Here is an 11,393-nt window from a genome sequence, read left to right on the forward strand (position 1 = left end):
TGTCATATGTTCTCAATCCTCTTTGCAGCAAAGATTTTTTCTTTTCTTTTTTAAGTTTATTTTTTTTTTGAGAGAGAGAGAAAGTGGGGGGAGGGGGCAGAGAGAGCGAATCCCAAGCCAGCTCGCTGTCCGCACAGAGCTTGACCCTGGGCTCCCGCTCCCTGAGAGCATGACCTGAGCCCAAGTCGAGAGTCGGACACTCAACCGACCGAGCCACCCAGGCTCCCCACTGCAAAGGTCCTGAACTCCTTTTCCAAGTCGCCCGGGATGCTCTCTAAAATGGCACACGCCTGGGAACCGCCCGAGAGACTCGGGCGCAGCAGCCGGAGCGGGGTGCACCTGTCTATGTTTAATGCACATCCTGAGGGTCAGCCAAGAGGGAGAACGTTTGCCTCGTTTTGAGTTTTTCCTCCCTGGGAGCAAAGGGGAGAGATGCTTGGAAGGATCCACAGAAAGGCCCATTTGGTGGCATCTCTGAACCTCCTTGTCCTTAACTTTAAGATGAGGATGCCAACCCCTACTTCCTCGGGTGGTTATGAAGCTTACGGGAAGGGAGAGAGACTGAACACCCGAGACTGAGTCCACACGCCCCACACACACCTTTACCTCCGCCAACGGCAAAGACCGCTGGCTCGGCACAGGGGGTCATTCATGATGATTGGAGTGATTTCTATCCGAACCACTTGTGCTCTGCACAAGGAGTTACCACATGTCCTCTGGCTGCACCAGGCTCTGGACACGGACAGAAACTGCATGGAAGTTATTTCGTCACTCGGTGGCTTAACCGTAAACACTTCTCTTTCTGGAAAAGAAGAGCTTTTCGACACTGCGACCTCGGTTCGCGGAATGGAAGCGCGGCCACCGCGTTCATCCCCCAAAGAGGACACCGCCCTGGAGGGAGTCCGCAGGTTGTCACCTACAGCATCTCCTCTAATCGTCCTGAGGCCGTGCGAGGTGTCCAACATGCGGAACTCACGACAACAGAAGAGCTGTGAGGAGTTGCACGAGTAGGAAGTGGCAAAGCTAAAAGTCGAGCCCACTCAGCACAATATCAAGTGCAATGTTGTTTACGCTTCACCACAACCGACCCCAACAATCACCCTGCTAACCGGCTCACGTGTGTAGACCTCCATCCTGATCACAGAGTTAAAATGCATGAGGCACAGGACGCGTTCCTTGGCTGCTGTGAAGCAGATTAGCCGTGTGCCACGCGGGGTATACTTCCAGGCTCGGTGACCTTGTTTCCTACCCCAGATCACGTTCCTGTTAGCAAACTCCCACTCCGCCTCCAAGTTCAGGCACACATCCACATGTCCGGCTTTCCCTGCCACCTATGCCCATCCCAGCTGCCTGGACCCATTTTTTTTTTTTTTTAATTAAACGGAAAACAGACTAAATCTTGCAGTTTCAGTTCTTTGGGGCTAAGATGCAAAAGCGAACTACAACAGTACAACTTGCTGTCGCTGCTGGGGGACAGCATATCAGATCATCAGACGAGGTTGCTGCCCAAGACGGAAATAGGGAGACCCACCATTGCCTTGGATCGTCTGTCCAGAACTTAATTTCCTCCATCTTCTTAATCCCAAACGCCTCTTCTACAGAAGAAAGCCTTCATTTTCTAACAAATTGTTTGCTTTTTTTTTTCCAAGTAAGTTGACTTAAAAGGCAAATAGCCCCTAAATTTGCATTAAAGTGTAAATGACTGACAGTCGACCCTTCCACGTAGTACATTTTCTGAGGGTAGAGGGCCTGAAAGCAGTGTGGGCTCCAGGCATCAGAAGGGGTGAGGCACGGATGGCAGGCAGACAGGCAGCGGTCACGTGTGAAGGAAGGACTCAAAACCTGGAGGCCCAGAAAACTTATATCGTCTTCTCCACCTCTTGTCACAGCTCCAGAAGCGTAAGTGACAAATGACAGTAGCATCTGGTGTAGAAAATCATGATTCTACAAGTCCACACGTAACCATGTGTTCACGGCATCGGGCCCTGCCACCCTCTGTCCCCACACAAGGTTATTACGGTATTACTGACTGTATTCCCCAACTGTACTTCCCATCTCCATCTCATCTATTTGATAACCATGGGTTTGTATCTCTTCCCCCCTTCACCCACCTCTTCTGTCTCCCCGTCCCCTCCCCTCGGGCCACCCCTCATCCTCCATATTTGAGTCTGTTTCTGTTTTTGTGGTTGTTTGTGCATTAGGGTTTTTTTTTAAGGTTTGAGGTTTTATTTTTAGGTAATCTCCACACCCAACATGGGGGTTGAGCTCACGACCCCACGATCCAGAGTCACATGCTGCATTGACTGAGCGAGCCAGGCACCCCTCATTTGGTTTTTTAGATTCCAAATATAAGTGAAATCATATGGTATTTGTCTTTCTCTGTCTGACTTATTTCACTTAGCATAATACACTCTTGGTCCATTCATGTTGCCACAATGACAAGATTTCATTCTTTTTTATGGCTGAGTAATATTCTATTATATATAATTATCCTATTATATATAATTTTTTGCTATATATTAGATATATATCTGTATTATATATATTACATCTTCTTTATCCATTCATCTATCTACGGACACTTATGTTGCTTCCATATTTGGCTGTTGGAGATAATGCTGCAATAAACATAGGGCTGCATATATATATTAGTGTCATCCTTTTCCTTGGGTAGATACCCAGAAGTGCATTACTAGAACATAAGGTCCTTCTATTTTTATTTTTTTGCAGAATTCTGTCTAGCATAACATTTATACAAACACCACAAGTTTTAGATTCTTGCATAAATCGCTGACCAGGATGTTCAGAAGAAAGTGCCTTTATGAACCTTGTAAACAAGCCAATGCATCAAAATATCTCAACACAGGGTAGACCAGTGTTCAGGCAACCTTAGTGGGCAGAGGATTTGTCACTAGAGATCTAAACTAGGGGAAGCGGGGCACCTGGGTGGCTCAGTCAGTTAAGTGTCCGACTTCGGCTCAGGTCATGATCTCGCGGTCCGTGAGTTTGAGCCCCGCGTCAGGCTCTGTGCTGACAGCTCAGAGCCTGGAGCCTGTTTCAGATTCTGTGTCTCCCTCTCTCTCTGACCCTCCCCCGTTCATGCTGTCTCCCCCTATCTCAAAAATAAATGTTAAAAAAAATACTTTAAAAAAAAATAAACTGGGGGAAGCCACATCCTGATTAAGTTGTGCGCCTGGGACGGTTGACACGATCACGACCTTAGAACGGCTTGAAAAACCCGAGGAGGTTGCACACGCATTCAAGGCCTGGGCTTCTGCAACTGTGCACATTTGCCTCGTGTTTGCCCTTCGAGGTCCAGTTCTAGCTCGACCTCGTCCGTGAAGCCTTCCTTAATTCCACCTTCCCCCACCATTGCTTCTTCCTCCAGACTCCTGTAGCATTTCATCCCAACCGCTCTGACCTTCTCTCCCATAATCGAGTACCCGTCACAGCACCTGGCATATGGTGGGTCACAGGAAACATTTGAGTGAATGCAGGAATCTACACCAGGAGCCTTAATCTGCTGCCCAGATATGTTCTAACCTGAGACGGATTTCTTTGGATTTTTCCAAAGCTCATGAGAAACTTCTAGAGGGACCCGAACTAAGTACTGTATAGCATCCCAAACAAAGGCCTATTTCCATATCAACACATGTCCTATGTCGTAAACATTGGTCATGTTGACAAACACATTTATACACCCCACACCTGTCCTTGCAGGATACATGTAAATATATGTAAATGAACACACGCAAAGACTGTCTAGTGACATGATCTACATGTACATCAGAATAACTGTGACCAGGTGACATGATTTAAAACCTGCCCAGGGGCCCCTCAAAACCAGTGCAGCCCATTTGCAGCCACAGGGGCTGAAAATCCTCTCCCCACATCTTTTCCCCGGGGGCACACGCACACACACCGTCTCGTCCTCCTCGGTGAACACAAGCCAGGGTCCCCCAGTTTGTCGCAGGCCTGGACCGGGTGCTCATCGTGGGGCAGCCGGGCTCCCAGGTGTGGCTGCTGGAGTGCCTGCCCACTCGGAGTCTCAGGACCCATCGCTTGGATTGAGTCCGAGCCACCCCCCACCCCCCTCACTCAGCGCATGACTTATACAAGTTCTCTTCTCCGGATCTGATCTCCTCTGCAAAATGCAGGACATGACAGCATCCCGAGGCCGTGCGAGGATGGCCGGACACAACAGATGTACAGCAGGTACGTGTGGGACGTCGTACGTACTCAACACACTGAGTACTCTTGTCATCATCACTGTTGCTTTCTTTGTCCTTCCCATGGAAAATCCAGCTTGCGGCCTGGGGATTTTCTAATACACTGACGCCCAAACCCCATCTCCCAGAAGCTGCTCCAGGACCCCACACGGGCCCTGCTTGCTGACCACACGCCCAGCCACGCTCTCCTCACATCCAGAGAGGTTCTGGGATCCCCGGCCCCAAGATAACTACCATGAATCCAACAACACCCCTGCGTAAATTAACCCGGCCCCAGCATCTCCCACACCTAGGAAATGGAAACCCACGGGTAACTGCTGTTCTCGAACTTCAGGATCAAGCTTCCCTTCCTTCCCCTAGACCAGACAGCTTGGCAAGAGTAAATCTCTGACCAAAAAACCCCAAGAACAGAGAAGAGCAAGTTGCAATTGTTTTTCTGTTGCAGGACACTGCCATGCCACCGTGGAGTCCCACATCGTGTTGTGGCGTTGCACAAGTCTCCGAGCATCATTAACCCGTGTTGCTTCATGTTGCCGATGGGGCAATTGTTCAAAACACAGCTTTTATAAGAGACCAGAAGAGGACCGTGAGGGACATCTGATCCGCTGAACTCGAGGGTACCCAGGAGGGGAGGACCCTGCCCCAAGGGCCAGAGCAAGGCCAGGATGGCGGTGCTTGTGGGAAAGGCCAGGTTCAGTCTGACGATGCTTCTGCCTCTGCTCTCATTCCTCCTGCACCTCTCCGGGGCCTTTCCGGTACCTTGGGAATCCCCGGAAGAGGAGACCACGCAAGTCGTTCGGGTAAGTTGACAATCCGGCAGGCGCGTGGTTGACGTGCCGCTTGTTAGGAAATCGTGTGGGTTGTTTCTTCTTTCTAGTTAAATCAGCCCGAGTGGAATTGTGCGGTTGCTTTGTTTGAGCTTGAACGTCTCGTGTCAGGGCTTTGGAGGGCCCCAGGCGGGGCTCTTCGATCCCAGGAAAAATATCGCTGTTGGGCTCCCTCCGGCTGGGGAGCCGTTGAGCAGGAACGGTTTTAATTGCAAGACTAAATGATTTTCTTTCTCGCAAACCTAAGATTCCCCCGTTCGCTTATATGCAGCCCAGTGACTCCATGTCCGGTGTTGTCTGTATGGACTTGTCTTCGCAGCCAAAAATCTCAGGGGGACTAGAGAGCGTGAGGACAGGAAATCAGAAGGAACTAGAAAGCAATGCGTAGTGCAGTGAGATTTCCTACTCCAGATTCTGAGGCTGTCTACGAACTATTCCAGGCACCATCAAAGCCAAACCCATAGCTTTTCCCCTCATCCCACAGTACAAGAGTCAGGCCACATTTTGAAGAAGCACCGGGAACGCTGTCACCGATTTGTCACGTGCAGTTTTCTTAGCATTGCAGTTGTAGAAAAGCATTCTTTCTTTTGCTTTTTCCCTTTGCTTTGTTCTTGAATATATCTTGCAGTGAGAATACTAAGCCCCAGGCTAATAGCTAGAGCTCACAGAGTGCTTACTCTGCACAAGACACCCCACTAAACGTTTCCCCAACACTGTCTCATGTCGACCTCACTGCAGCCCTGCAAGGGAAATTATTGTTCCCACTGTGGACACTAAAGTGAGCCTTGAATCACTTCTGTGATGCGCCCAAAAACTCAGTTAATCTAAGGCAGAGCTAGTATTCGAACCCCAGCCTCTGTGAATCCCCCTTTCCCCATTTCTGTGCTCTGTCGTGTGCCCCTGGCCCCTTCCAGAGGATCTGCGGTGGATAAGAGGCTAATGCCGATGATGGTGCCATTGCCCCAAACCTATCCGGAGCTCTCATGAAACTGTCCGTTCTCACTTAAGAAGCATCCAGAAGGTCTGGGACTTGAATGGGCGTCTCGGCAATTTTCCTCCACGCACGCACGCACTTGCATGTCTTAGCGACAGGGACTAAACCTTCTCTAGAGGAGCAAAAAGATACGTAAGAGAGACTCTGCATTGATGCAACTGATACCTTAAAACATCAACAAATGCGGGGGCACCTGAGCGGCTCGGTCGGTAAACGTCCGATTTCAGCTCAGGTCACGATCTCACGGTTCATTAGATGGAGCCCCACGTCCCACTCTGCGCTCACAGTGTCAGCAGCGTCTCGTTGGGATTCTCTCCCCCTCTCTCTCCGCCCGTCCCTCCTTCTGTCAAAATAAATGAACTTAAAACACTTCAAGAAATCAGGAAGGCCTAGCCAGTCTCCTGACTGCATACGAGCATCTTGCACGCGGCCTTGGACCTCAACCCTTATGGAATACCTGTTTTTATGTTTTTTAATTTTTTTTTAACGTTTATTTATTTTTGAGAGAGAGACAGAGCATGAACGGGGGAGGATCAGAGAGAGAGGGAGACACAGAATCTGAAACAGGCTCCAGGCTCTGAGCTGTCCGCACAGAGCCCCACGGGGGGCTCGAACTCACGGACCGCAAGATCATGACCTGAGCCGAAGTCGGCCGCTCAACCGACTGAGCCACCCAGGCGCCCCATACCTGTTTTTATGTATAAACATTCCCGGGAGCGCCGAATGGAGGGGCCGTGCTGACCAAGGGACGGCGTTCTCTCAACACCGGGCTGCGACTCTGTGTTTGCTCCCGTGACTACCAGCTTGTTAGACGGTTGGGAGTGACTTAGGAAGGACGCCGGGAAGCCCGGAGCACCGACGGAGGTGACTGAGCGAGTCCCCTCACGTGTGTGTCTCGGCCCAGAATTACCTGGAGAGGTTCTACCAGCTGCCGCGGGGCGGATACCGGTCCGGACGGAGCAACGGCACCAGCGTGGTTGTGGACAAGCTCAGAGAGATGCAGCGATTCTTTGGCTTGAACGAGACGGGGAAGCCAGATGAGCAAACGCTGGAGATGATGCAGAAGCCGCGCTGCGGGGTGCCTGACAACGGGGACTTCATGGTGACCCCGGGAAACCCCAGGTGGAAACATACGAACCTGACCTACAGGTGAGATTCCCGAGCTTCGGGACGCGTTAGGGGTGTTCGCGAGCGTGTGTGACGCACCAGGCGCTGCTCCAGGACACGGGGCCCACGGGACCCCGTGTCCCCACCCCGGGGAGACCAGAGTCTAGTGAGTGAGGCCAGGGGGGAAAGAGCAAAGACCCCACAGGCTCTCCTCACCCCAAAGCCTGGCGTTTTCGTGCTCCTCCTCCAAGTCTAAGGGACGATGGCCACATCAGACTGTCCCTCCGTGAACCCCCTTCAGGCCCCGACAAAGGCTTAGTCATTACTCCCCGCGTATCCTGATGAGAACGATCTACATCAAATACCACGATCTGCCGAGTCCTGAGTGGAAGGCCCTACATGTATTGAATCCCCCAACAGCCCTCTGAGAGGGGAGCTATGTTATGATCCTCCTCTTAGGAACAAAGACACTGAGTTTGAAGATACGGAGGGACTTGTCCGCAGCCCCGAGCCCTCCTTAGACCCTGTCCAGGGGCAGCGCATCATGTCACTGACCCCCAGGTGGATGAGCTCAGTGTGGTGACACCCCGTGTGCTCATTTTGAAGGATCCTGAAGTACACCACGCAGTTGTCCCCGGCCAAGGTGGAAACTGTCATTAGCACAGCCTTTCAAATATGGGCTAACGCATCATCCTTGACCTTCACCAAGATCTCACAGGGAGAAGCGGACATCAATATCGCTTTTTACGAAGGAGGTAGGCCCTCCGCTCTCGAGCTCAGTTTTACTTTCCCGAGCTAACCTGAGACTCGGCAAGGACCTGATACGGGTTGTTCTATTTCAGATCATGGTGACAATTCTCCATTTGATGGACCCAATGGAATCCTCGCTCATGCCTTCCAGCCAGGCCCAGGTATTGGGGGAGACGCTCACTTCGATGAACAAGAAACATGGACCACAAATTTTGAAAGTAAGTTAACCAAGGGCATGTCCACATGCAGCTTCTGAGTGAACTTTGTCATGTTAGCAGCACCACGTAGATACATACACACATCCAAGGGGTTTTAACATTTCAAACCCACACAAATGGACCTTTTTAAAATTTCCCTACCCCATATTAGGTCAATTTAGGTTTTTCAAAAGCCTAAGGCTAAGTACTGATCTTGTTTCCTAGGATAGAAATCAAAAGGCTACAGACGACGGGTAAATCCAGCCAGTCCTGTTTGTATAAAGTTTTATTGAAACAAGGCCCCCTTGTTTATGTACCATCTATGGCTGTTTCCATGGCACAACAGCAGAGTTGAGTACCTCCTACAGAAGTACTCACAGAAATCACAAAGCCTAAAATATTTACTATCTAAACCTTTACAGAAAAAGTTTGCTGACCACTGCTTTAGGGGATATCTTTCTTTTCATATTCTGAAATTTAATGATGTTTGGAAAAGGTCCCTATTTTTGGAAATCCAGAAACAGTTGGGTTCATTTAGAAACCTATCCCACTTGGAAATGAGCCGCCATCTTTCTCGTCAAGTTATGTCATCTTTGTGGAGCTCTTCTTCAGTGGTGTGTTCCTGGGGACAAACCAAACCTTTCAGGAGAAGACTCATGATAAGAGTCAGATCACCTGAAGGGAAGGATTGAGAATAAGGACAGGTGTATCTGGACCATGTGGTACTTCACAAGGCCACAAGTAACAATACGCCACAGAACACATTCTAGAAAGTAGGAAAGGAACCTTTTATCCTTGCTTGGGACCTGTTCTTCCCACCATTTTCTCAAAGAACCAAGTTTCTCCCACCAAGTTCTCAAAGAACTTATTCTACCCAAGTCCCTGTGCTAGGAGCTGCCTATACCCTAAGACAGATAACACTCTCCGCTACTTAGAATTCCTAAAGCCCTCCTCACCGGTCCACATGGTCATTCCCTCTTACCTGAACTAAATGACACAGGTTCCCACCTGGACTCTTTACCTCAAGTCTCTGCTCCCTCTAATTTTTCCTAGCATGATAGCAAAATTTATATTTGGAAAGCCTATCTTGGATTACATTACTCTCCTACTTAACCTTGCAGTGTTTACATTTTCTGCAACCAATAATATCCAAATACCTTTCCTTGGCATTGAAGCTCTCAGTAGTTTTACACCCTCATCTCTCATGGCTGTCTTCCTGTGTCGCATGCTGTAGCCACCTTGTGCATTCACCGTTCCCACATGACAGCGCCTGCTTTCCAACCTCCCTACATTTGCTCACATTGTGCCCCAAGCCCCCCCTTTCAAAATCTCTTTCTGTGCTATGTCACATGCCACCCCTCTGTTGTCTTGCAGCTGGAAATGAGGACATTCTCCTCAGAATCCCGACAGTCTTCATGTCCCTTTCTCTAGCTGCTCTCCTCACTGTTTGGTGCCATCCAAGTTGTTGGCATTCATCTCTCCTTCTAGACTGTGCATCATGACAAATCCCCCACATTTGCTTGCCATTCAAGGCCCAACACTCAGAGATGTTTTTGGAGATGCATTCATGATTGCAAAAATACAAGGACGTGATGGTCAAGACAAAAATGTCTTGGAGCATGGGTAGAATTAGCGTAGGCTAATTGTCAATAGGAAGTTGAATGTTGTAGTTGGAGAATGGGGCTTGCCCTTGTACCTGGATTTGACCCCAGCTCTACCACTTATTATTGCAAGACCCGTAAGGAGATACCTGAAATCTATGGGATTCAGTTCCTTTACTGTAAAAACATTTCTAACAATACTTCATACAAATGTTGCGAGGACTAAATAGTATTATACTTCCTAGCATATGGAAAGTACTCTACAACCCTAGTTACTAATGTATAAGAGATGGGTGTGTAACAAAATGCTCAGGCTGTCTGTGAGATGGCCAGACTGAGAGATTCACATCACGAGTCAAATCCCCATGTGTCTGCTGGGCAAGTGAGGAGGTCTTGGACTTGGCCAGGGAACTTGGGTGCTAATTGCCAGGAGCGTGAACCTTGGAAGTTTGGGTTCCCAACTGGCAAAGGCACTGTGCTCCTGGAAGTTAGAGATGGGGGGAAGGAGCAGTGTTTGTCTGTTTCTGGAGGGGAATCCTTGAAGCTGCTTCGAGAATTCAGAATCTGGGAAGAGCTGGTGTCCGCTGAGACTCTACTGAAGCTGAGGGCTTGGGAGGCTGGAGAGGGCTGCTGAGCATCAAGAGACCATGGTGGCCCTGCCACCATGGTCTCTCAGCCTCAGGTTCACACTCATGGAGTACCAGAATCAGAATGAAGGCAGCTTTTCTTGGTCCTAAGGTTTGATGCGAAGCTCACTTAATCTGAACGTGTAACTCCTACCTTGACTGATTCCAATCTCCATTTCTTCAGAAGCCTGCAAGGAAAATGCAAAAGAAGGCTTGGGCAGTGCTGTTTCTCCAGGAGCTTTTGGCTTGGAAGCTGCTTTCCTCGAGATCAGAATTTCCTCCACCCTTGGATCCACTTGGAGCCATTCACCACATGTGCTTGCATTGCAGATTATAATTTGTTTCTTGTTGCTGCCCATGAATTTGGCCATTCCTTGGGGCTCTCTCACTCCACTGACCCGGTTGCCTTGATGTATCCCATCTATGCTTTCCGTGAACCCAGCACCTACACCCTCCCTCAAGATGACATCAACGGCATTCAGGCCATCTATGGTAAGGTTATCAGAAGAACACTGTGGTACACGGCGAGGTGTGGCACATCGAGGATGTTCTTCCCGGTCTTGTCTGTGGTGGTGGAAGTTGGAGGGCTCCTGGGGTCTGTTGGGAAGAAGGTACCGGTCAAATTTGGTGGATGTGCGCCATAGACTAACGCCAGGCAGGGACACCACTGAATTAGAAGTGCGCGTGGCAACAACAGAGATGGGTCTTCAAAACTTTGTGCTTCGTGGAAAAAAAAACCAGAATGATGCATATCACACAGTGTTTAAATTACACAGTATATGATTCCACATACATTAGAGTGCATATAGGCAAAGAAGGCATTTCAAGAAACATGCCAGCAAGCAGATACATATTGCCCATAATAAAAGTGTTGTCTGTGGAAAACAGAATGGGAATAGCAGTGGAGGATGCAGAGAAAGAAACATCTTTTAAGGACATGGCTGATGCTCTCAGGGAGGGACATAGACAAGCCCAGATCTTATACATCTCCTCCTGCTGCCTTCCTGGTCTCTAGAGGCTGTAAGAACGAGAAACCCGTGAGAAGGTAGGAGGGTCTGTAAA

At 49.3% G+C, this 11,393-nt stretch overlaps 1 protein-coding gene across 1 annotated transcript in view; it reads left to right on the top strand.

Moving 5' to 3' along the window:
- The first annotated feature begins 92 nt into the window (after positions 1-92).
- Positions 93-11,393, top strand: part of MMP8 (matrix metallopeptidase 8) — a 17,995-nt gene continuing 6,694 nt past the window's right edge. Inside the window, exons 1-6 of the mRNA XM_053204192.1 lie at positions 93-4,215; positions 4,675-5,029; positions 6,955-7,199; positions 7,764-7,912; positions 8,000-8,125; positions 10,662-10,823. Coding sequence (XP_053060167.1) covers positions 4,895-5,029; positions 6,955-7,199; positions 7,764-7,912; positions 8,000-8,125; positions 10,662-10,823 — 817 coding nt within the window. The 5' untranslated portion in view covers positions 93-4,215; positions 4,675-4,894. The remainder of the gene's footprint in view (positions 4,216-4,674; positions 5,030-6,954; positions 7,200-7,763; positions 7,913-7,999; positions 8,126-10,661; positions 10,824-11,393) is intronic.

This window comes from Acinonyx jubatus, chromosome D1 (assembly GCF_027475565.1).
Source record: "Acinonyx jubatus isolate Ajub_Pintada_27869175 chromosome D1, VMU_Ajub_asm_v1.0, whole genome shotgun sequence".
Lineage (NCBI taxonomy): Eukaryota > Metazoa > Chordata > Mammalia > Carnivora > Felidae > Acinonyx > Acinonyx jubatus.